This window comes from Carassius gibelio, chromosome A4, assembly GCF_023724105.1.
Source record: "Carassius gibelio isolate Cgi1373 ecotype wild population from Czech Republic chromosome A4, carGib1.2-hapl.c, whole genome shotgun sequence".
Taxonomy (NCBI): Eukaryota; Metazoa; Chordata; class Actinopteri; order Cypriniformes; family Cyprinidae; genus Carassius; species Carassius gibelio.
The window spans coordinates 13,036,435-13,063,722 of record NC_068374.1 but is presented as its reverse complement, the minus strand read 5'-3'; the positions used below and the strand labels follow the sequence as shown (position 1 = coordinate 13,063,722).

Here is a 27,288-nt window from a genome sequence, read left to right as displayed (position 1 = left end):
CAAGATTAACATGAGAATGGCAGAAACTGTTAGTGTCATGGCCACTTTAAGTGTAGGGTTTTTCCACTATAGTGGATCAGGCTGTGTATATGCTCAAAATGACTTTAATGCATCTATTTCCATCTTACAACAAATTCAAGATTATTTATACAGATATTTTACATATATTTTCACAATACATATATTTTCAAAGCACATCTACAGGAAATACTTATTTTTGTGTTACAATTTAGGAAGAATTCTGTTACAAGCCTGTTACAAGTTACAGAGATGGGTGTGTCAAGGTAATGTCCATACGGTTCTCATACACAACTATAATCCAATAAACATTATGTGCTTTATTGACATCATGTAATCAGTTAAACAGACACCATAATTTACAATAACTATGACCTCATGACTTCAAGCAAGCATTGATATTACTTTCTGCTGACTCCTAGTTCAAGAAAAAATATTTGAAAGATGACTAATTTGTCTTATTTACAATTAGGCCTAAACATTTACTGTATTGTATATGCATGTGTGTGTGTGTGTGTGTACGTGCATGTTACAGCTTTTTTTACAGACCACAAAAATATATAAATACATAATTAAAAAACAATTTAATAATAACAAAAGTAAATGTTGCTCAACTACTTATACAATCCTCATAATTAACAGAGTCAAACCAAAGGTAAGCTGTCTCTGTTGTTACTTACTGGTTTTTCAACCTGACAGAGAGACAATGATTCAAAAACTGTAAATCCAGCATAGAGAGGTTCGGTGAATGTGGAGGTGAATGTGTGTAAGTGTGTGAGTGAGTGTGAGTCTGAGACATTGTAGATGGACAGAGTTCCAGCCGACACATCCACATACACTCCTACTCTCTTAGAGGAGTGTAACGGGAAACGTAAGTCAATTGAACTAAGATTGTGCCAGACAGTATATCTATTATTAATACACATCAAACTCCAGGAGTTTTTATTGTATCCAAACTCACATGAACAACTTCCTCCTTTCCTTCTGATTCCTTTATATGTCACTGATATAATAGCATTTCCACTTCATTCAACCTCCCAGTAACAGCGTCCAGACAGGCTCTTTCTAGACAGAACCTGAGGACATCCATCAAATCTGTCTGGATGATCAGGATATGACTGATACTCTTCCACGTGTGCCACCTTTGTTTTATTCTCAGACAGAATGAGATGATTGTGTGCTGTATTTGGATCCAGTGTGAGATCATAGGCATCTGTACACAAGAAAAGAGTCATATGTAACAGTCACTAACGGTGTGTGTGTGAGCGTGTGTGTGTGGATGGGTGTGTAGACATACATTTGTGTAGTCCAGCTGTAATCCTCAACTCTCCTCCATGATCTACACTGTAAAACACACAGTGTCACATTCTGCAGATCACATACAACCAGTAAACATGCACACACAGCAGTGTCAACATACTTAAGTTTGTCCAATGAGTAGTTTGGATCTTCCAGTTTTTCAGAAAGCAGCTTCACTCCTAATTCTCCTGGGTGATTGTAGCTCAGATCCAGCTCTCTCAGGTGTGAGGGGTTTGAATTCAGAGCTAAATCCACATAAAGAAAGCCTTCCTCTGTCACCATACAGCCAGACAGTCTACAACACAGACAACACCAGACAAGTTAGTCAATTAAAAGTACACAGTGAAATTTTGTTCAAAATGTACAAAATTTACAAAAATGAGTGGGTACTTCATCAATCCATTTTCCAAAACATTGTTTTACCTTACATTTCTATGGCATACCCATAATTAAGTTTTTATATTTAGACTGACCAAGCAGGACACAAACCACTGCAGAGTAGCTACTGCAGAGTAATTGCATGAATTGTCATATATATAAACAGAGCATAGTAGTTCCAGCTACAGTGTTCTTCTGCAAGATGCATGCTGTTTTATTTATTAACTGCAAGAGTGCCAAAAGTTACTTAGTGAATTTTACTTTTTTTTTTTTTTTTTTTGGTTATCTACCACTATATTTTTTTGGTTTGGGTTTTTATATGATTTACACTTAAGGTATAATTATTATAGACATTAACAATGCTTTAGATTAGAGCAAACACAACCAAGTACTGCCAAGACATTACAAGCATCGAAGGAGTAGGACACAATTGACATTTAGTTTGATGAGAGCAAATCTTTATCTGTGGTAAATACCTCAGTATGTTCAGTTGACATAGTGAACTTTTCAGACTTCTTGACAGTAGCTTCACTCCTGAATCCTGCAGATCATTGTTACTCAGGTCAAGCTCTCTAAGACAGGAGTATGATGACTGTAGTGCTGAAGACAAACTTTCACAGCACTGACCAGTGATATTACAGGTGACCAACCTAAACAGAACAATAACGCAGTAAGTCACAACACTTATAACTCCTGTCACAACACTTTTTAAATGACACATTCTGACTGGCATTTGCAATGATCTCTTCTGCCTTAAGGTCAAAAAAATATTTTCTATGGAAATTGTTGTTCTTCCAAAATAAAAATTATATAGTTGTTAACTAATATAAATTATTTATGATTCCCTTTTTAGTCTGTGAGTCTGATGCTATGCCAGTACTTGACACTACAATAAGTGACATTCTCTTTCTGCCTATTCAAAGTCAATACTTGTGTTAAATGAAGCAACATGATGATGAAATTCCCTGCTCCAGGGTGGCTGATATTTTGCAGAAGCCGTATAGAGAAGAACAGAGGGCATTATTGTAGCTTCACTTCAACTATGTTATTTTTGCCACTGCATCAGTGCAGGTAGTGCTGATACTGAACCAAAAGCTTCAGTCTCTTCTCCACAAATGTGCAATAAAGAAAGGTTGGTTCCAGTCCAATCAGAGAAGGTAGTGTGCATGCATCCTGGCAGTTAGCTATCTTCTTGATTTGAAACTTGACTTGGTGGCTTTGTGAGTTTCACTTGTTAATCCACTGTCCTTTATTTGACAAAGTCCAAGAATGACATAGCTCTGCTAATGTGGATGTTCCAGTGGATGCCAGTTTATGCCTGTTATGGCCATTGCCACCCCATTTTGAGTGTTATGTATGAGACCTCTCCAGTGCTAGTTTAACTCAAGAGTACCTTAACATATGTGGTGATGCATTCCCTCCACTGCAGTGATGCGTGGGTTGCCTATGGTCAACCGCTGTTATGAGTCATCCAAAAATATTTTTAATGATATTCGGGTCGCAGTCAGTCGAGTCGTTTGAAATAAAGATGCAAATTAAACCTAAGTAATTTATATAGTACTAGACACAATTTTGAAATACATAGGCCTAGACTTTATTGGCTAAATAACTGGCGCGAATAGTGATCCATCTGTCCCGCTTTATGTTGTACTGTACAGCAATTTTACCCTCTGTCCCGCCTCATGCAAATTGAGCATCCGTCCCGTTTTTTCATTCGACCCTTCCTAATAAATACACGGATACGTCCATAAGTGTACTGTTAACTTATGTCCAATAGTTCAGAGGACAGCAATAAAAGCGTTAGTTGATAGACTGAGTCGTACGTCAATCAAGCTGTTGACTGGTGCATGAATGCCTCTTCAACATTGTCAACAATCTCAAAATGTAGAGCGCAAGCTGTTCGGTCAGGTTAAGCAGCCATAGCCACGAAAAAAAGAAGATGCACTTTTAATAGCGAGTATGTTGCGATCCCTCTTTTTTTGTTGATATCAGATGCCTTGCAGCGAATGTGTGAGAGAGTTTAGTCCCAGCATGCACCAATTCCTCAATTGTCTGTGAGAAGCACAGAAGTGGAGATACTGGAGAGAGGGATTGTGTCCAGTAAGCGGGGCTCTGTCTCTGGTGTTTCCAGTGACTGTGATGTTGTCCAGGCTTTCCTGGCTGTTTTCCAAGTCGTCCTTGGGTGCTGAATCTTGTAGCTGTTTTGATTTATCAAAGTCTGTCTGTGAGGAGCTCTGTGGGCAGGGCTCAGCTGGGATAGTGTCCGTCCGCAGTGCTTGTTTTTGCTGCATGGAGTTATCAGTGTCCTTGTGGGTTATGTCAACCACATGATGACGACTCTGACTTTTTAAACTGTGTGTGCTGAATGAATTGACACTCTGCTGAAGGATGACGGAGAGAAAAGTAGATATTGTCCTTAAGCACTCTAGCACCAAGTTTGTTTGGGTGGAAGCCATCCAGTTTAAAAAGTTGTCAATGGCCCCAGAAGATTTAAGTTGTCAATGAGATTCACACCTTTTATACTGCAAGAACTTTGTAGCCATGTGTTCAGCCCAAGCAACCATGAAAACATATTTGTTCCCCTTGCTGGGAGTGGTCCACTAATGAACGACTGAACTTTGAGTCTTCGAAGTGTTTCAAAGAGTTCACTGAAGTCCTTCTAAAGGAGCTCTGACTGCTCTTTCTGAAATATCATTCTTCCCCACATAGATAATGATTCGATTTACTGGACCAGGAAACGGGTCGTGTACAATATTTTCTTTTTCTTTTTGTGCGGTCTGAGTTGCGGGCGGGATAGTTGAAAACATTGGTCGGGTGCGAGTTGATTATACATTGACCCGTGCATCACTGCTCCACTGGTGACATAGTATAAATCCCTTGGTCAGCAGAATCCTAAGAGGCACAAGATGGCTAGGGCCCTCTCACTTTGCTAATGTCCCATTTTGGGACCTTCGACTGGTATTAACCACAGTATTGTTTCACCAATATTTTCTTATTTTTGCATACATTATTAACATTTCTTTAGACATCACAAGCTTGTATTGTAGCTAACTACTTTATCAAAAGATAGATTAACTCTAGTTGAACTACATGAAATTATGAGTATCTTGTAGCTAGGTGGTGTCCTTCAGGTGAGAAATAGCATAGTGAAGGTGATGGAGTAATATTGGTCCAGGTGAAGGGGTATAGTAAAGCAAACACACATTCTCTGGTTGAGTGTGTGAGGGGCTCCAATTTCCTTCAGCAGTGCTGCACTCATTGCCTGCATTTTTTTAACTTATGAAAACACTATCACCTCCAGGAAAAGAAGCAGGATAATTTGGACAGGGTCCTTGATCATTTCAGTCTGATCTTCATTTCAGATTGTAATTATTATTTCCATAAAGCAGTTTTGAAACAATTTTGAGAAATCAGCATTTGAAAACAATATTTGTGTCAGCCTTAACACATCCCATTTTATTTAAAAATGTAAAATATATAATGAATGTTTCAGTTGTATACAACAGCAATACAGTTGCCAGATATGAGATGAGATGCTGCATCAATAGCTGACATAATGGAAACTTTGCCCAGATGTGACCATCTCAAAACTCTGTATAACACTGTCAAATCAAAATGGTATAAGATATACTTTTTTGGGGACATTAAATAATGATGCAAATACCAATAAATTCACTACCACAGACCTTAGTTAATCCTAATTCATTATTCATTTAAATAATCATGTGTCCATTAAGACAAACCTCAGTATGTTTAGTTGACAATGTGAACTCTTCAGTCCATCTGAAAGTAGCTTCACTCCCGAATCCTTCAGGTCATTGTTACTGAGGTCCAGTTCTCTCAAATGGGAGTTTGATTGGAGAGCTGAAGACAAACTTTCACAGCACTCACCAGTCAATCTACAGCCTGGCAATCTGAACAAAACATAAATGATTAAATAATTAAAACTAGAGCACATTTAATAATTGCCAGTTGTACAGCTATACAACTTGTATAAATATAAGCAGCATATATGAACAGTAATGTAATGTGTGTGTGTGTGTGTGTGTGTGTGTGAGAAGAAACAATAATTATAAGATTTCATTCTTACAGTAGCCATCATACAAAAAGGAAAACCAATAAATGTATTTTTCAAAAATAAAAAATAAATAAGGTGAATCTTTTCAAGAAATCACTTTCCAGGAGATTCAACATGACTAACAGCTGCACTATTTCAGCAAATATACTCTTGAGGTCATGTTGTACATTTTGTGTTTATTTTTATGACAAAGCTTTTATTACTGATTTATTAGAACATTGTAAGGCTTTAATCCAAAAACTAAAGGAGAAACTAAGATCAAGTATGTCTATTGAAAAAAAACCCTAACCCTTAAATTGTAATCCAATAGATGGAAAACACAACCTAATATAAACAAAGCAAAAGAGGCCATTCCATCTATATTTTTTAACCTCTCATCATCACTCCAACCATACCAAACTCTTCGTATTCATCCAATTTCTAGACCACTTCAACAAACCACACACAGCACGCGAAACAACAATGGCAACCCCTTAGAAACATATTGCCTACGGATGCAGTTTATGCAAGTGGTAGATGTTGAAAAAACGATTTTAGAACAATGCAACATTACAATCCATTACAGTCCTTGCGCTCAGGAAGTTTGGCGTGCCTTGCCTGGAACGGTACAAAGTCGTTAGTCATGGTATGAAATCGTGACTTACGAGCTCAAAAACCTGCCTGGAATGCAGTATTAGTTCAACTTGTCCATTGGCCAGTAAAGTCCACCAATCTGACACCGTGAGTGGCTCCCGTTTAAGCTACGTGGACCTTCCCGGTCAGTCAATTTGACCATCGTCCACTCTGTAATTGACCAATAGGGCTCACCTGCCCGATGCTGTGAGCTGCTCCCGTCAAGAAGCAGTGTGAGCTCTCCTGATCAGACTTCCCAAATCACGCTTCTTCTCATCCATCGGCTAGTAGAGCCCATCTGCCTGATGCCATGAGCTGCTCCCGTCGGAGTTTGTGTGGGCTCTCCCGGCCAAAAGACTAGTTTCTTCCTGAAACACCAGCCCCCCCAAATTTTCAGTGCTCATTATGGGGGGTTTATTTTCTTTTTTAAGGTTGGCTGTTCTTTGCTTTTTTGCTTTTGGGGGGTACTCTGGGTCCAGGCCACAATTCAGAGCTTGAAGCCCTCCTCTTGGACAGCTGTTTATTATATGTAAATATGAACTTGTGAAATTTTTGATTAACCAAATTCGGTAGGAGCACAATCAGTAATCAACCCAATTAACAAGAGGCATGTATATATAGACAGCAGACTTATTTATCTCTGTTCCTTGACACTTTTTCCAGCATCCTTCTGCCACCCCTTCTCTGCACTATTTCTGTTCTATACTGTAGAAGGGGTACTTAGAGCCCTCCCCTTGGACAGCACACCAAATACGGATAACCTTTATTCTGTTTATTATATATAGGTTTGAACTCATGGAATTATTAAAAAGGAACATATGATGCGATTTCAGTTTTTTTCTTGCAAAACCATACCATCAGAGATGCAGGCTTCTGAACTGGGCACTGATAACAACTTGGGTTGAAAGTGAAGTGAAAGTGACATTCAGCCAAGTTTGATGACCCATACTCAGAATTCGTGCTCTGCATTTAACCCATCCGAAGTGCACACACAGAGCAGTGGACACACACACACACACACACTGTGAACACACACCCAGAGCAGTGGGCAGCCATTTATGCTGCGGGGCCCGGGGAGCAGTTGGGGGTTCGATGCCTTGCTCAAGGGCATCTAAGTCGTGGTATTGAAGGTGGAGAGAGAACTGTACATGCACTCCCCCCATCCACAATTCCTGCCGGCCCGAGATTCGAACTCACAACCTTTCCATTGCGAGTCCGAGTCGTTAACCGTCAGGCCACATGGCGTCTCAGTTTTCTAAAAAGAACTTCAAATTTTGATTTGTCTGACCACAGAACAGTTTTTCAGTTTGCCACAGTCCATTTTAAATGAGCCTGCACTTCTGGATCATGTTTTGATATGGCTTCTTTTTTGACCTATAGAGTTTTAGCCGGCAACGGCGAATGGCATGGTGGATTGTGTTCACCGACAGTGTTTTCTGGAAGTATTCCTGAACCCATGTTGTGATTTCCATTACAGTAGCATTCCTGTATGTGGTGCAGTGCCCTCTAAGGTTCCGAAGATCACGGGCATCCAGTATGGTTTTCCGGCCTTGACCCTTACGCACAGAGATTGTTCCAGATTCTCTGAATCTTTGGATGATATTATGCACTGTAGATGATAACTTCAAACTCTTTGCAATTTTTCCTTTCTGACATTGCTTCACCAATCCTCTGCCCATCTTGACTTCTGAGAGACACAGCCACTCTAAGAGGCTATTTTTATACCCAATCAGGTTGCCAAATGACCTAATAATTTGCAAATGCGTCCTCAAGCTATTCCTTATATGTATTTAACTTTTCTGGCTTCTTATTGCTAGCTGGTGCAGGTGCAAGTTGGTCCAAATATTTTGGGTATTGCCCCAATTCTTAATGATTAAGTGTTTTGCAAATCCTTAATTAAACTCTTGAAAGATTTGAAATGCTAATGTGCTGTCATTGTTACACCATTGTGTTGCAATGCAATTATTGGACATGACAAAGTGACAGTTGCTCACCTTCAGTATAGGCATATAGTAAAATAAATTTCCACCAGACTCTACACATCCTTATCCTTTGAGAGTATATTAAAAAGTGGTTTGCTTTCACAGCACAGAAAACAGCCAATGATGATCATTATGTGTAACAAATGTGTTAAAAACCTATGTAGATTTCTGCAGAAAATCACACTGTAATTAATGTTGACTCATTTCGGACAGTTCAAAACCTGTTCTTTCCATCCGTAGATGACTACATTTGTACAACTTTTACATTCGCAACCAGCTATATTACACACTACATGAAAAGTTATATCTGTAAAAGCTTAATGGGCCACTTTAAAGTTAATATGTATAAAACATAATAAAGCTAATACAAATATAATACAGTAGGTGGCCAACCAGAGTGTGCTTTCTACCACACCCAACGCTGCTGCTGCACAGTGCATTTTCAGCTTTTGACCCCTGAGTGGTGCTTTAACCAGAAGTTATCAAACAAATGCATCAAAGCACATATTCGCAAATAGCCATCAGCTTTGCCTCTCCGATGTGTTATATTTGAAAATGAAATAAAAAGTAAAATGTAAATGTAGTTAAAACATAAAGTTAAAATATTTGTTATCAACAGATTTAAATTAAATCTAGCCATGATTTAGCGAAATCACTGAAACTGAAAAGAATAGACGTATTAATAAAACGTCCTCAAGTTTAAACCATACTGTATAAAAACATGGATGTAGTGACTGTGATGTCACCTGTGGATTCCTCAAAAGCGTTTTTGAAGCACAAAGTGAGCAGAGCAGGCTGTTGCCATCTTTGCAGTGCTTCACCAAAAAGGGCAAAAAGGCGGGAGCTGGAATGCCCACCTAGCTCAACAGCGGTGACAGCACCGGCAATCCACCTGTCACTCAAGTGGCCATTTAATCTTGATCAATAACAACTAATTATCAATGATTTGGAATGTCATTGGCATCAGATCACTGTAAAACATCAAATAGCCTTCAATTCACAGGTTATAATTGCTTTGTCTCGGTTGATGTCATCTGAAGATTTATTTTTAATGCAGATCCCATACTGTAATCTAGAAGAAATGTGCTATATTATTATACATATTCCAGAGTTGGTGTGAAAAATTATTAATGCACATGCATTAAAGGGAGGTGCCCTTGTGATAATATTTTCCCGATAATTAAATAACTTAAAATTGGGGTGCCTCACATACATGAAAAATAAATTAACAGAAAGCTTGAAATGTCTTTTAGACGAACCAATTCAAAATGAAAGCAAATATTCCCTTATTATGTAATCTGTGGAGGTTGCATTTCTCTCTCAATAATTGACAGACCTATTAATTATTTTTTGAGAATGGTCAACCCTTTTCCATTCTGCAGATATTTTTGCTTCTGGTTTGTGCATTGTAAATCACAGAAAGTCTCCAAAATATGCTGTCTCCCAAAAACTTGAGTTTAACATGTTCACGCAGACAGAGATGGCACAAAGCACATCAGGTTTATTTTCTCTATTTCACAGAAGCACAACGTTTTGTTGCTATTCATGTGAGTGTACACAAAAATAAGGGTACACCATTTACAGTTTCGAATGAAATATTAGTTTTATATGTATGAGCAAAAATGACGGCGTACTTCAATTTGTTTCCACTGTTATGAAGAACTGAATGAAGGAATTGCACTGGAGCCTCGTATTAACTTCCACTCTCCACACAAACACTTAGATATACACCTAACAGTGCACTTTTAAATGTTTAACCTAATATTAAGATGGTCCTGGTGGTAGTTTCTTGAACGATTTTAACATGTGACTGACTTGCAGTTAACACCGTGGCCCTGTGGTGGTAGAACACGTGGCGGTATTAGGCATTTTGGTTGGCCACCTACTGTATGTTCAATCTAGATATCAACTTTTCTTCCAAGGAGCTATGATATAGTGACACACCCCTCTATTACCAAACTTTGTTGTGTGCATTACAAACTTGGTTAAACCACTGTGGTTAAACTAAGTAAAATAAAAACACTACTTACAGTGCATTCTGACTAACATATTTTTTTACCTAACGTGTTCCCTGGGAATCGAACCCACAACATTGCGCTGCTAACGCAATGCTCTACAGCTTGAGCCACAGAAACACAGTGATTACATATAAAGGTAATCACTCAATAAAAAAATACCAAAAATGGTTAAGCAACCTCCGTTGCATCACTTGAGGTAGACCGGCTCATTCTTTTTTGCAAATGGTTCATGAAACAATCTGATCCAGAGCAACTCACTTACTCTGTGATTGGGTTCTGAGAATTTAATTCATCAACATATTTCAGCATATTGAATAAACCAATGTAAAGCTCAAACCTCAGTATGTTTAGTTGACAGTCTGAACTTTTCAGTCCAACAGACAGCAGCTTCAATCCTGAATCCTGCAGGTCATCATTATGCAGGTCCAGCTCTTTCAGATGTGAGTTTGACGATTGCAGAGCTGAAGACAAACTTTCACAGTGCTGATCAGAAAGATGACATCCAGCAAGTCTGTAACCAAGGATAACAATGCAGTGAAGGAGTGATAGGTGGCTAATGATCAATCTAATTGTCATCTGAAAACCTAAATCCTATCTAAAAGTCCATGACAAAAAAGCACAGTTCCCTGGCAACGGATCTTTTACAGGCTCATTGTGAATATGAAAGCCCACTATCATGTGCTGTGAGTATCATAGGTTAATTTTTTTTTTTTTTTGTTAAAGCACTTAAAAAAAAATTCTGATATTATTTCCAAAATATAAAGCCAAGTTTAAGAATCTGTAAGAATATCTAAGGAGCACTCAGTTTCTGAGTCAAGCTGTGCTAACTGGACTTTTCTTCCCGCATTTTTACTGGCAGACTGGCGGGGAGACTTATTGTGAAGTTGAAAGTCTTAAGATTATGTTAAATTGGCAGGTACACGTTAAACACATGTATAGACATTTCTTCATTCTCTTCTATGAATTATTTGTTACTTGCTCACTTTCCCAGTAAAGCTGTGTTAACTAGTATTTACCTCCCAGAGCTCGATGGCAGACTTGCGGGGTGACTCGTAAAGACAAAAAGCCGTATGAGTGCACTAAATTGTAAGGTCAACTTTAAAACACGTAATCACCTGTTTTATACTAATGTTATTTGCAAGGTATACATATGTTTGACTTAATAAATGTCTGTAAGAACATTGGGTTGGACTATATTTTTGTAATTTCATCAGGTTAATACTGGTGCTTCAGCTAGAGATTATGTATGTGGGGTATCTGGTGTTTGCAGTGAAAGAAGACTTTATGAATTGTTTAAATTGGGTTTCTATATTTAGTAGTGGCATTCAGTCTTGCTACGTGACATACCTGTCCCTGATGCAACACTGTTATACTGCATTTCTGTATAATATTAATGGTTTCTGGCATCATAATGATGGTATTAATTGGTGGATTAACACCTCTGAAGGCCTAGGTGTGAAACGTGCAGCTCACTACTGATATATATATATATATATATGTGTGTGTGTGTGTGTGTGTGTAATACTTCTGTTTGCTTTTACTTACCTTTACATCTGTTTGTAATTAAATAGAAATATGTTTATTAAAAAAAAAACTCACATAGCTTTTTTGCAGTTAATTAGTGCTGGTATCAGTCTCCTTCTTCCCACATTTGATGTGTTGTATTTCATCAGATCCAATTCCTCTAGCACCTCCTCTGACATTTGAAGAATGTAGGCTATTGCTGAGCAGTGACCAGGGGAGAGTTTATTCTCTGAATGTTTGCCAGATTTCACAAACTCCTCAATCTCTTTGTACAACGTATTATCATTTACTTCAAGAAGACAGAGGAATAGACTGATGGATCTCTCAGCTAAGAGACCATAACTTTCTTTAATTTTGTCTTTAATGTACTGTGTGATTTCTCTGATAGTCTCTGAGCTGTTTTCTGTTTGTGCCAGTAAATCATCTAAGAGTCTTTGATTGGACTCCAGTGAGATACCCAACAGGAATCGCAGAAAAAGATCAAGGTACCCGTTTTTACTCTGGAGAGTTTTAGAAACTGCTGATTTTAGAAGCTCACACAAAAATAATGGCTTAGATGTGCACTTCTCATGTCTGCTATCCAGAAAAAACTGCAATGACTCCATTTTCTTCATTAGATAGGAGTAAAATACATGGAAAGCAGCTAAAAACTCCTGAAAGCTCCGATGTATGAAGCAATAGACCTTCCTGTGCTGAATCACAGATTCTTCCTTAAAGATTTCAGTGCAAATCCCAGAATACACTGATGCATCAGTGATGTCTATGCTGCTCTCAATCAGGTCCTCCTCATAGAACATCACATTGCCCTTCATCAGTTGTTTGAAAGCCAGATCAGCAAGTTTCACAATCACTTCTCTATTGGACTGCACTAGTTTCCCTGGATCTCTCTCTTCATACTTCTGATTTGTCATGCTTATCTGAATGAGCAGGAAGTGGATGTACATTTCAGTCAGAGTTTTAGGGATTTCTGCACTGTCTTTGTGTTTTATGATGTCTTGTAGCACAGTGGATGAGATCCAGCAGAAGACGGGGATGTGGCACATGATGTGGAGGCTTCTTGTTTTTCTGATGTGTGAGATGATTCTGCTGGCTTTATGCTCGTCACTGATTCTCTTCCTGAAATAAACCTCCTTCTGAGGCTCATTGAATCCCTGTATTTCTGTCAGACGGTTGATGTATTTGGAGGGGATCTGATTGGCTGCTGCTGGTCTGGAGGTGATCCAGATGAGAGCAGAGGGAAGTAGCTTTCCTTTCATCAGGTTTGATATCAACACACCCACTGATGAAGTCTCAGTCCCATCACAAACTTTCTGATCATCTGAAAACATCAATGTGATTCTACTTTCATCCAGACCATCAAAGATGAACACAACTTTACACTCCTCATAAATCTTGGAGTCCAGATCTTGAAGTTCAGGATGAAAGTCCAGCAGAAGTCTGTGAAGACTGTACTGATGATCCCGGATCAAGTTCAGCTCTCGAAATGCAAGCACAAACATGAAATCTACATCCTGATTGGCTTTTCCCTCAGCCCAGTCCAGAATGAACTTCTGCACAGAGACCGTTTTTCCGATTCCAGCGATGCCTTTAGTAAGAACGGTCTTTATTCTGTCTTTCTCCTCAAATCCTGGTTCAGTTATGAGTTTAAAGATGTCATTGCAGCAAATTGCAGTGTCTTGTGAGTGTTGTGTTCTGGGAGTTTTCTCCATCTGTAAAACCTCATGATCTTCGTTCACTCCTTCTCTCTCTCCCTCTACGATGTAAAGCTGTGTGTAGATGCTGTTTAAGAGGGTTTGATTCTCTTGTTGTTTAATTCCTTCAAATAAACTCTCATACTTTTTCTTCATACTGGTTTTGTGTTGGTTTTTGACTCTCTGTAGTTTATTATCAACTGGTAGGTGACAATCCTGTTCTATCTCTCCAGTCTGTTCATCTCTATCCATACTGCAGAAACAAGAAGAAAAACACAAATAATGAATGAGGGCACAAGCAGCAAGATCTAGTGAAGCCATGAAATCAAAATTCATAGTGGTAAACCATACAAATGTAAAAATGTTTTGAAAAAGGACATGACTTAATGAAGCCTTTGCTGAAATCATGTGACTTGGTCAATTTTATAAAAGCTCTGTGTCATTTTTAAAGCTTTATGAAGCAGTGTTTTGAAGATTCCTTTCACTGTCACAAGGTGCATAACTTCCTCATTTGGCGATAAAACTGTACTAAGGTCATCAGTGACATTTATTGATTAAATGGATGTTAAGCTTAAAATTAGACTCATCTTGAAAATTATCATTTGCTCTCGTAAAATAAAGTTAAGTTAAAATAAAAAAAAACTTGACATTAAGCATTAGGGAGTGATTTATTGTATGTGAATGAGGATCTGCTGACTAGGGCTAGGCATCGAGTTCGATACGTTTTAGGGACCGACCAAATTTGCATTGATACTATTGAAAAACGAAAAATGTCTTATAGTTCGGTACCAAATTTTGACACCTAAGGGGTTCATCTCATCAGTGTCGGTGAGGCAATAAGCCTGAAGCACTAGCTAGAAGTGGCATTGCGCAGATCAATCTATGTATGATACCAGAGAAAGTGATTTGAGAGGCTTTAGTGTGAATTAGTGATGCGCGTGTCGTCTCATAACCCGCGGGTCAGGTTGGGGCGGGTTAAGAAATTGGCACTTTACTGCGGGGCGGGTTGGGGCGGGTCACTAAAAACAAAATTTTTAAAAATCCATTTATGTTGCATGGAATTTAGTGGTGGAAATTTAGATTCTTTCAAGAGATTCGTTGATTTTCAGTTCGTTCACTAAAATGATTAATTCACTGATTCGTTCAGTGACCATTTCTTCATATTACACAAATACGCCAGCAGTTGGCGAAAAAGAGTGTCTTATGTGTTATGTCTTAAGTCAACGAACATTACTTGTGACAAAAACTGATTTGACTTTATTAAAGTGTGTACATGATCGCATTAAATAAATAGTCTAAATAACTTGTTCAGATTAACAAAGCACAAGGTTTTATCGGGGATTAAATGTGGAGTTAGTATGTTCTGTATTCCAAATATGAAAACAAGCTTATGTGCACCAATAACTGCGCTTTGTATCTGCTGATTGCTGATCGAGATTTACATGCTTGGTCGATTGACCCTATATACTCTCATTCATGTCATTCACGAAAGTGATGTATCAGTTCATTCAACTCTTTCACCTACGAGAAGATTGTATTTGTTCAAACAACAAGTCACATGCTCCGTTACATCTTGAGTAACTCTTTTTGACAGGATGAAACCGTTCACTTCACAGAGCCGTTCACGAGCTATGCATGCGCTGCTAATAGCACCGCGCTCGCGTGCTGCTGTGGGAGGAACTTCATTGAACGAGAAATGAGTCTTTTACTGTCTATGGTCAGTGGATTACGTAAACGAGAACGATTCGTTCACCTAAAAGATTTGTTCACGAACTAACCATCATAGGGCAATGACCTATAGCCTATATTGATAAGGTTACGATACGAAGGTCTAAGTAGCAACGTAACTTCCGTGATGTCCCCAATGTGCGGGGTGGGTCGGGGTGGGTCGGGGCGGGTCAAGAAATTATACTTTATTTGTGGGGTGGCTGGGACGGGCCAAATAATTTCATAAAAGCGGGACTTGCGGGTTGGAAAAAACCCGACCCACGCATCACTAGTGTGAATGTGTCCCAGCTCCCCTTAAATGCAAGGCTACATTTACACTGGTGTGTGTGTGTGTGTGTGTGTGTGTGTTTGTGTATGTGGGAGCTGTGTGGAGTTCTGATCAAATGCAGATGTCCTTTCATACTACATGGCCGAAAGCGCATAATGTGACCATTCATCCAAACTGTACTATCATGCTACATAAAACAATAAATAAGATTTACATTCCACTTTTACTCAAAAGTCACTTTAAACCACCATTGAGTGTTTGTAATAACTTCCAATTGCTGTCTAATGTGTTTTGGCCATGTAATGCTGCTGAGTCAGAGAAGTGATCATGGAAGAGGGAACACAGCCTGACAGCACTGGAAGCTGCTAATGCTCATCAGTAATTCAGTTGAAAATAAATAGAAATCATGATTCTGTCTGAGCTATGCATTTTAAATTGAACAGGCACTGGTGTAAATGTAGCCTAACAGATGTATAAACTGAAGACTATTTGAGGTTTATTAAAACTATTTGCACTGATTTATTGTATTGGTTACATGTATTCCTTTGAGCAGTGGCTCAGGAGATGAGTCTTTGAGTTTGTATAACAAGCTAAAAAAAAACTTTTTTTATATTATGTAATCTTGTTAAAATCTTGTTATTTCATAAAATTGGCATAAAAAGTATGTTAATTGTAAAATTGTTAATAATTGTTCACGAACTGGTATCGAAGTCAAGGTACTGGTATTGGTATCAATATTGAAATGAATGATACCCAGCCCTACTGCTGACTAAATGAAATAGTGGGAATGATGATAAATTAAACAAGTTAATCTCATTCTCAAGGAGGACTGAATCGATAAATGATAAATATGATTAACAACAACACACTGCAAAGACACTAGGACGTTACTTATGTACTAGGATTATTTATGTGCCCCCGACATCTGAGCCATTGAAAGCATAGTGGATTACTTTTATTTTTATTATTACAGATAACTGCACATTGCATGTTGTTATGCGTAAACTCGATGTGGTTTAAATTTAATAAAACATTAATTTTTTAGATGATCTCTCTTTGTCACTGATGTTTAAAGTATAAATCTATCTCTTGTCTCTAGTATGGGTAATTTTTTCACCTGGGGTTGGAGGTCCCTGGTCCATCACTAAATGTAGGGGGGTGTTTAATGGATTCATCACTCTTTATAGACACACAACTCTGATGATGCTTTCTGGTTTCTCATAGTAAACAACATCCCCCTCCTCTCTATCTTCATATTTCTATCTGCAATTTATTGGGGGCAATGGTGTTTCGTGTATTCAGAGTTGTTCACAGTGTTAAAAAGATTGGATTTTCATGCTTAACATGGCCAAATAAAAAATATATAATTTAGAAGAATGACAGATATTTTCTATGCCGAAAATCTTACTTCCGGGTTGGTACAAGTTTTGGCCTTTTTTTTTTCAATCGTGGATCTAATGACATAGACGAGATTGGAACTCCTTATATGAGCATCTCTCTCTGAAAAGTGCACCCGTGCACACGTTTACCAGAGGAGAGCAAGTCCGCCACATCAAGGCGCTTCAAAATCGTCAGCAGTGCTGCATAGGATTTGTTTGAGAATGCCTCCAAATAAGTGCGTTTTTGGATGTGAGGGAAAGTTTACAGTGTTCAGCTTCCCCAAGAACCCAGCGTTACATGAACAGTGGATGTAGTTTGTTTTTCTGGGGCAGCAACAGAGTGTAGCATGTGCATTTGGGTGTTCTGGTCATTTGAGTGACGAATGTTTTATAAACAAGGCCCAAGTCGATGCTAGATTTGCACATTGTTTGCTAATAAAACATGGAGCCATCCCTGTGATAAAAGACCCCATTCATGTAAGTACAATTGCATCAAATTTCTGTATTTTGTTGGAAATCAGCACATAAGTGAATATATGTTAATCGAAAAAACACGAAACATCAGTATTATAGCTCCACCCATGGCACGCCTCCAGGAGCGCGGCTTTTCCGGAAAAAAACGGAAAGCTGTATTTTTCTTTTATAAATATGATAAAACTAAAGACTTTTGAATATATGAAGCACTTTATAAGCACTGAGAATGTCTCAGGTTACACATGTAACCATGGTTCCCTGAGAATAGGGAACGAGGCGTTGCATCCTTTAGAGTGCGCTTTGGGAATGCTGTCAGTGTGACCTGTGTCTTAAGCATGAATAAAATAACAACAATGAACTTGACACTGTCAGGCGGAAGTCTATGACGTAAGCAAATGAGCGACTGCAGATATAAAATGGCACCTGTAGAACACATCATCCAAGAACACAGCGTCTTGTTCCCTATTCTCAGGGAACCATGGTTACATGCGCAACCTGAGAAGTTGCCTTTTGAAAGGGAACTCCACGCTGCATCCTCTAGAGGGCGCTTTGTGAATGGTATACCAATGCCGCCATGCTGAGGGTTAAGTGCCAAAGTAACTGTGTCCCCAAGTCAGGACTTGAAGAACAACATCCCTATCAGTGAAACCACTAGGCTTTATGGCAGGCTCAAGCTCCAAACATCATAGACTAACTCCCCCTCAAGTCCGGAGCTCTAAGAGTGGAGGTGTCAGCATAATGACTCTAAACTGAGAGGAGACCTAGCTACACTCAACACCAGAGGTAGTTAGCGAGGCTCAAAATAAAAGAATCTACACTCCCTTTAATGCCTAGGTGAAGCTCGGCAGAGTCGAGGCCTCAGCATAACGACTTTATAAAATGAGAGGAGACTTAGCCAAACTCAGCGTCATAAGGCAGTTAGTGAGACTCAGAGTGTAAGAGCCTACACTTCCTTACCGGGGAGCAGTTGGGATTTCCGTGCCTTGCTCAAGCACCCAGTCACGGCATTGCCGAGACTCGAACCCACACATAAGGGTTTAGGAGTCAAACTATCAAACCTTTAGGCCACAACTTCCCTTTTCTTACTGCCTAGGTGGAGCTCTGGGGAATGGAGGCTTCAGCAGAAACACTCTCTAGAATGAGAGGAAACCTAACATAGCTCTTAAGAGTGGAGGTGTCAGCATAACGACTCTCTAAACCAAGAGGAGACTTGGCTACAATCAGCCCCAGAGGCAGTAAGCAAGGCTTAAAGAAAGAGCCTACAAACTCATATCACTGCCGATGACGGAGCTCTAAAGAGCAGGGTGACTCTCTTAAATGAGAGGAAGCCTAACCCTCAACCCTCTTAGAGAAACTCTTAAGAGTGGAGGCCTCAGCATGACGACTCTCTAGAACGAGAGGAGGCCTGACTACACTCAGCATCAAAGACAGTTTGCGAGGCTTCCCCAAAAGAAGAGGAGCCTACATGCCAATAGTATTGACAAAGCGGAGCATTGAAGAGTTGAGGCTTCAGCAGAATTACTCCCTTAAATGAGAAGAAGCCTATACACTCAATCCTAGTTTGAGCTCTCAAGAATGGAGGCCTCAGCATAAAGACTCTATAAAACGAGAGGAGAGCTAGCCACACTCAGCTTCAAAGGCAGTTAGTGAGGCTTAAAATAGAAGAGCCTACACTCCTCTTACTGCCTAGGCATAGCTCTGGGGAGTGGAGGCTCCAGCAGATTGAGTCTCTTAAATGAGAGAAAACCTTTCACCGCTCAGCCCTGTTAGGGGAGCTCTTAAGAGTGGAGGTCTCAGCATTATGACTCTCTAAAGCAAGAGGAGACCTGGCTACACTCAGCGCTAAAAAGACAGTTAACAAGGCTCACAAAAAGGAGCCTAAATACCAATAGTACTGTCTAAGCAGAGCTCTGGAGAGCGGAGGCTCCTGCAGGATGACTCTCTAAAATGAGAGGAAACCTAACAACGCTAAACCCTGGTAGGGGAGCTCTTAGGAGTCGAGGTCTCAGCACAACTACTCTCTAAACCGAGAGGAGACATGGCTACATTAGGCGCCAGAGGCAGTTAGTGAGGATCAAAGAAGGAACCTACAAATCATATCACTGCCCATGACAGAGCTCTGACGAGCAAGGGCTTCAGAAGGATGACTCTCATAAACGAGAGGAAGCCTAGCACTCAACCCTGTTGGAGAAACTCTTAAGAGTGGAGGCCTCAAAATGACGACTCTCTAGAATCAGAGGATGCCTGACAACACTCAGCGCTAAAGACAATTAACAAGGCTCACAAAAAGAGCATATAAACCAACAGTGCTGTCTAAGCGGAGTTACAAGGAGTGGAGGCTTCAGCAGGATAACTCTCTTAAATGAGAGGTAGCCTAACAACACCCAACCTGGTTGAGGAGCTCTTAAGAGTAGCAGTCTCAACATAACAACTCTCTGAAATGAGAGGAGACCTGACTACTAAACACTAGACACAATTAGTGAAGCACTCAATAGAGCTTACATACTAATAGTTCTGTCTAAGCAGAGCTCACTGCCAACGACTCAGAAGTAAGAGTACTAAGGTAAGAGTATTAACCATGCTCCTAAGTGTCGTAATCATCACAAAGGCCCTCAAATTAGGGGCTTAAATACAATCACATCTCGCAGCATGGCTCTCTCTCCATTAGGAGCCATATACACTCTGTTCAAACACTTAATCCCCTCAAGGATCAGGCAAGAACAGAAACTGTTGCAAATGCATCGCATTTAGATTGTTCAACTCCCCCAAAAGGTGAACACGCTTGTGCAAATGCTGGCAAAAAGCTTTTCAAAAGAGTTCAGAGCTCTACTCTAGTAGTTCAACGAATGCAACAGTGAGCACATCCTTCTCTTTTGTGAGTCAAAAACATGTGTGTGTCGTACACAAGGTCTCTTGAAGACAAAAAAAGAGGATGATGTGTTCTACAGGTGCCCTTTTATATCTGCAATCACTCATTTGCTTACATCATAGGCGTCCCCCTGCCAATGTCAAGTTCATTGTCATTATTTAATTCACGCTTCAGACACACGTCACACTGACAGTGTTCCCAAAGCGCACTCTTGTCATGATTCTGCCTTCATGTCCTGACTTTTCTCTAGTCTTGAGGCAGGATCATGACAGAGCCGTGTTTTGTGTACAAGCACATGGCCTTGTCTTTGGGCCATGTGCTTGTGTTGTCTCGTCCCCTTGCCCCGCCCCCTTGTTATCCTAGTTTTGTCGTGATTGCCTTATCTGTGCCACCTGTTGTGTCTTAATTAGTTCTCCTATTTAGATCCCCTAGTGTGCGCTATCTTTTGTCGGTTCATTGTGATTGTTCCACATTGTGATATGTGTTTCTACATGTTCCTGTGATATATTGTTACTCGGTGTTGCTCTTGGAAGAAGACGTTGTGAGACCTGTTATTGTTTATTTGTAGTTAGTGTTCTTGTGTTTTGAGTCTTTGTTTATCGTGTCTACCCAGTCTTGTTAAGTTATTTAGTATCTGCCCTAGTCATTGTTTTCCCCCTCGTGGGTTTTGTTTTTCCCCTTTTTGTGATTAATAAACCCTGCATGTTGTGATTCCTGTCTGCACTTGAGTTCCTCCTTGCCAAACCCTGACAACTCTAGAGGATACAGCGTGAAGTTCCCTTTCGAAAAGGAACATAAATGGTACAAAACAGAAAAATGCTGTTTAATATCAATAAAACATTAATTATTCGGTCTCTCATCTCTGGAACTGATGTAGCAACTGCTTGGGATCATGTACGATTGTTTGGGTTTATGGCTTAAAGACCCCTTTTAGTTTATTGACATTTGCATATAAATCACAGACATGGCCCCACATTCTACATTTATATGGGTGCTAAATTGGCAATGGTTTTCTCCCGCTATCAAGAAGATGCTAAACAGTTTCACTACTCTTGTCTCTCCATCAAACTTCAAACACATTCCCAAAGAGATTAAAGTGAGAGTGACATGACCTACAGCTAAGTATGGTTACCTGAATTTGTGCTCTGCTTTTAACAAAGTGCACACACACAGCAGTGATCACACACACACTGTGAACACACACCCGGAGCAGTGGGCAGCCATTTATGCTGCTGTGCCCGGGGAGCAGTTGGGGGTTCAGTGCCTTGCTCAAGGGCACCTCAGTCATGGTATTGAGAGAGCACTGTACATGCACTCCCCCCACCTACAATTCCTGCCGGCCCAAGACACGAACTCACAACCCTTGGATTGCAAGTCCGACTTTCTAACCATTAGGCCACGACTTCCCTGAGATGTAAATGGCATAGCTGACCAGCAAATTACCCCAATGCTCACTACACATAACACACACACATAAAGACTTTTTTTATTTAGATTATAATTAATCAGTTACAAATGTATCTGGTATATGCATGTTTTGTTTGTATGTTTCCCTATTATAGTAGCCTAGTTGCTACTTGTTATTTGGATTAGTTGAGCTAAATGCTAATATTCATGTGTATGCCTGAATATCTAGTCTAATATCTTCTCAATGTTCCCTTTTTGGTATCAAAATGATGTGCTCTTTATTCCTCAAATGATGTATACTATGTGATCATGAAATACATCATGCTATTTGTTCTATATTTTGGGTAAAACTGCACCAAGCCTTCAAAATGGCCATAAACATGCAAATGGACCATTAAGGGAGACAAAGAAAACATCTCTCGCTCAAAAATGTATGCCAGGTATAGGTTATTCCACCCAAAAGGTGGGTGTGGATAGGAACTATCAAAAGTCATTAGCTCAGACTAATCTTTGTTAAAAAAATATATTTCTTCTTGAGATGGACACTATCCAAGACTCCTCAAAACTTTCCTAGATTTTCTGGCAGTTTTTATCTTCAGGTAAATTTATCGATCCGCTGTGGACTTTCCTATCTTCAGAGAACCACAGGAAAAGCTTCAACTCATTCATAAAGAATTAATCAAGAACCTCCGTTGTCTAACGCATCAGGACTCTTGTTCAGCAATGAAGCCAATGCAAGTAACCATTTACTATTTAGATGTGTGTTCCGCAGTCACTGAAGGTTGCTACCCTTGCTACAAGGTAAATTACTGCTATTTATGCATAAAGTAGGAAAACTATTGTTCCCTGGTCAGGAAAAAAATATTTCCTTGAATTGATAAATGATTATATTGTCTGCTCACTGGACGGACAGATCAAATTATTGTAATATTGATTCTACTACAGTTAATTATAAGATCTAATCTAAATATTTATTATTGATTATAACCAGTTATAATTAATCATAAATATTTCCTGTTTGAGCTAATTTGCTACAACTGGTAATTGTCTCACCTGGGGTTGGAGGTCCCTGGTCCATCACTGAATGTAAGGGGGTGTTTCATGGATCCATCACTCTTTATAGACACACAACTGGGTTCTGAGGATGATGCTCTCTGGTTCTCGTGGTAAACAACATCCCCCTCCTCTCTATCTTCATAGAGACTCATTTGATCAGGCCGCGTTCTCCTGCAATTTAATCATGACCTTTTTTAACATTTTTACAACCACTGAGAACATGAATGGTGCAAAACAGAAAAATTCTGTTTAATATCAATAAAACATTAATTATTCTGTCTCTTATCTTTGGTACTGGTGTAGCAACTGCCCCAAATTCCACATTTATATGGGTGCTAAATTGCCAATGGTTTTCCCCCACTATCAAGAAGATGCTAAACAGTTTCACCACTCTCGTCTCTCCATCAAACTTCGAACACATTCCAAAAGAGATGTAAATGGCATAGCTGACCAGCAAATTACCCCAATGCACACTACACATAACATATATGTATTACTTAGATTATAATTAATCAGTTACAAATGTATCTGGTATATGCATGTATTGTTTGTATGTTTCCCTATTATATTAGCCTAGTTGCTGCTCATTATTTGGATTAGTTGCGCTCTAAATGTCAACATTTAGGTGTATGAATGTATCTCTTGTTTAATATCTTCTAAATGTTAGTTGCTACTCATTATTTGGATTAGGCCGGCGACACACTGGATGCGTGGCACAAGCGTCTCAGCTGCGTGGCGTGTCTGTTTTTAATTAGGCTCCCATGTTAACAGTTTAGATCTTGCAGACTGCCTGCGTGAGACGCGCGAATGCGCGTGCATGCTAGAAATAGAACTGACGCCTATTTTTCACCCGACACGTGAGCGTGTTGGAAGCGTTTCCATGCAAAATATAATAGGAATATACATTTATGTCATTTTGTACACAAATACATATTAATTCATGACGTTTTGATATTTGAAAGTCTATAGGTGGACATAAATTCAGATATAAATGTAATTTAAAAAATAAATAAATAATTATCGATTTTTAAATATTGCACCTGTCAAACATAGTCTATTTTGCCGAAAATACTGTTGACGGTGTCCTTTATCAGTAGGTGTAGGAGTGTAAAAAAAGTTGATATTGTTGTCATGAAGACAAGAGCCTGGTCTGTCGGCGGCCTCCCTCTATGTCACCCACAGTAGCAACAGCGTGCCAGCACCACGTCAGGCACGGTTCTGGTGTGTAAACACACAGAAGACTCGAGGCAAGCCGCCACACTCCTGACATGCAGCAGAGACGCCGTGCAGCCAGTGTGTCACCAGCCTTAGTTGAGCTCTAAATGTCAATATTCAGGTTTATGAATGTATCTCTTGTTTAATCTTCTAAATGTTTCTTTTTTGGTATCAAAATGATGTGCTCTTTATTCCTCAAATAATGATGTATAATATGTGATCATGAAATGCATCATACTATTTGTACTATATTTTGGATAAAACTGTACCAATCCTCCAGACCAGACATAAACATGCAAATTGGCCATATAAAGGGAGACAAACAAAACTTCTATCATTAGCTCAGACTAATCTTTGCTAAAAAAAAAAAAACACAATTCTTCTTGAGACGGACACCGTCCAAGACTCGTTAAAAATCTCCTGAGTTTGATTTTCCGGCGGTTTTTCTCTTCAAGTAACTTTGTTAAAAAGCCAATGCAAGTAACTGTTTGGAACTATTTAGATTCCTGTTTAAGGTTGATTCCGAGTCACTGAAGGTTGATACCCTTGCTACAAGGTAAATTACTGCTTGTGCTGCATAAAGTAGGAAAGCTATTGTTCCTTGGCCAGGAAAATAGTCTTTCCTTGAATTGATAAATGATTATATTGTCTGCTCACTGGACGGACAGATCAAATAATTGTAAGATTAATTCTGCTACAGTTCATTCTAAGATGTAATCTAAATATTTATTATTGATTACAACCAGTTATAATTAAACATAAATATTTCCTGTTTGAGTTAATTTGCTACAACTGGTAATTGTCTCACCTGGGGTTGGAGGTCCCTGGTCCATCACTGAATGTAATGGGGTGTTTCATGGATCCATCACTCTTTATAGACACACAACTGGGTTCTGAGGATGATGCTCTCTGGTTCTCGTGGTAAACAACATCCCCCTCCTCTCTATCTTCATAGAGACTCATTTGATCAGGCCGCGTTCTCCTGCAATTTAATCATGACCTTTTTTAACATTTTTACAACCACTGAGAACATGAATGGTGCAAAACAGAAAAATAATAAACAATTATGAAACATGAAGAAATTCTGCTACTAAAATATCCCATATTATTTTGGAATAAGTTATGTCCTTTCATTTCATATTATTTTGGTTTTGTTATGGTCTCCAAATTAGAGCCGAAGTGTTAATGGAGTCTAGACTTCATGTGCCAGAGAAACAAGTGTACTGCCATCTTTAAAATTCTTTAAACTACTGTTTTTGCAGTAACTCTTTAGCATCTCAGTTGAAGAGTAATTAGCTGGTGAAGTGGATTTACATTTTGTAGAGTTAATTAAAGTTATCATGAGCATTTTAATGTTCGAGGTAGATGTCATTACAAATGTCAGCAGACCGGGAGGTTTTTAATCCACTCTAATCAATGTCATTTTAACAAATAAACCCCATAAATTCAGTAAAAGTGAATCTGAACATAAGCCTGTGATCATTAAAGACACAGAGATACAAGAAGTGACATCTTACAGATACCTGGGGTTTTATATGGACAATGTTCTTTGTTGGAAAACACACAATGACACTCTGTGCACACGACTACAACAGAGGCTTTATTTTTTTTAAGAAGGCTGAGACTGTATGGGGTGGGTAGCGATATCTTTCATGTTTTTTTTACCAAGCCACGCTTGAAAGTCTTATTCGCTACGGAATCACAGTCTGGTTTGGAAACTTGTCTGTTCAACTGAAAAACAAATTGGCTCATATCCACAGAACAGCTAGGAGAATCTTAGGAATAAAACAATATGAGCCCATGCAGACTCTATATGAACAAGCAACAATGAGAAGAGCAATAAGTATCAGTACTCACACCAAATATCCTCTTTTTAGCAAATACCAGACACTGCCATCGGGAAAGAGACTAAGACTGCCAATGTGTAAAACTAATAGACTGAAGCTTTCATTTGTTCCTGCCTCAATAAAAATGCTGAATTCCACCAAAAATAATGCTCATATAACATATTAGAACCTTGTGTTTTGCACAATATGTATGTTATATATTAGACTTATACATTGTTGTATTTTATTTTATTTTTATTTTTATTATTATTGTCTGTTCAGAACAACGCTGTAGCACTTTGCCCAAGACGAATTTCCCTTCGGGGACAAATAAAGTTTATCCTATCCTAACCTAATAGGCCAGAGCTAATTTCATCTTAATTTGAATGAAATGCCCATAGAATATTATTCATTTCATTTCTGTGGTGCAAAAGAACCTAGAAATGCCATCGTTCAGTCTTTATTTTGTGACTAGTAATCTGATATATTGTTCTACGCACTACTCTGCAGCAGAGAAGACATAATGGTGTATCAGTAACCAAGAAAACAAAAGAATCGGCACCCATTTCCTCTGAAGGCCCCAACCAACCCCTTGATATGACACAGGGGAAATACAAAATATAACAGACGTTGACCTCGATGACAATGTAGAACCTGTATAGATTCATATTTCAGATCAATTTGTATTACATTACATGAGAAGTGTTATTTATACATGAACTGTGTCTCATGCCTCAACCAAACCTTAGTAAACTCTTGATTGAGTTTGACCATAAATATAACACACACACACACACACATCTAATGTCAAGATATTTATATAACAACTTACCAATAAATATGATAGAAATTGTAGGCCTAAGCTTCGGCTCGCAGCATTCTGAAATGGCGCCTTGTCAAAAGCAAGTTTCAAACTTTTGGTTTCGATTTCAAATGCGACTCTAAAGGATCAGACAGGAAGCATTGTTCCTACTGTGATTGGTGGAGCCCCAAAGCTGAGGGCTGTGATTGGCCAAATATCTGTTTTATGTGTCTGTGTCACTCACCTCTTTCTCTCTCTCTCTCTTTTTAACATCGACATGAAAAGGTGTTTTTCCGGACTGTTCACGTCACCCCGTTTTCGTCAGTGTCCGTCGATGTAATCTGGTGTTTCTGATTTGTGGACACTGTCGAAAACGGACTTTTGTGTTTGCGGCAGTTTTCCTGTCCGCTCACTAACGCGATAAACTCCCAGGCACGGACGGAAATGTTTACTCACACATCGGTAAATCCACGTACATCCCAGTGCAGGACAGTCTCAGCAAAATCAAATTTCCATAAACGGACACTCGTGTCTCAGTAAACATCTATAAATTACCATACACTTAATGTTTTAAATGCTACGGGACTTCTATACAAAAATGCGTCATATGTGCTTATAAAAAAACTTTCATCAAAGCCACAAACACAGCAAGGCATCAACAAAC

General features: G+C 39.1%; 2 protein-coding genes across 3 annotated transcripts in view; one reads left to right on the top strand and one right to left on the bottom strand.

Annotated features, from left to right (window-relative positions):
- The window catches only part of LOC127969170 (GTPase IMAP family member 8-like), a 451,440-nt gene that overhangs the window by 202,682 nt on the left and 221,470 nt on the right, over positions 1-27,288 (top strand). The window lies entirely within an intron of this gene.
- LOC127969100 (NACHT, LRR and PYD domains-containing protein 3) lies at positions 319-27,076 on the bottom strand. Its single transcript, XM_052570793.1, has 11 exons — positions 26,869-27,076; positions 26,655-26,763; positions 24,805-24,978; positions 22,779-22,952; positions 11,985-13,853; positions 10,723-10,896; positions 5,439-5,609; positions 2,172-2,345; positions 1,439-1,612; positions 1,316-1,362; positions 319-1,231 (listed from the first exon to the last, which is right to left on the bottom strand). Exons 3-11 carry the CDS (start codon positions 24,957-24,959, stop codon positions 1,044-1,046), a joined length of 3,126 nt encoding a protein of 1,041 aa, XP_052426753.1. The 5' UTR covers positions 24,960-24,978; positions 26,655-26,763; positions 26,869-27,076; the 3' UTR covers positions 319-1,043.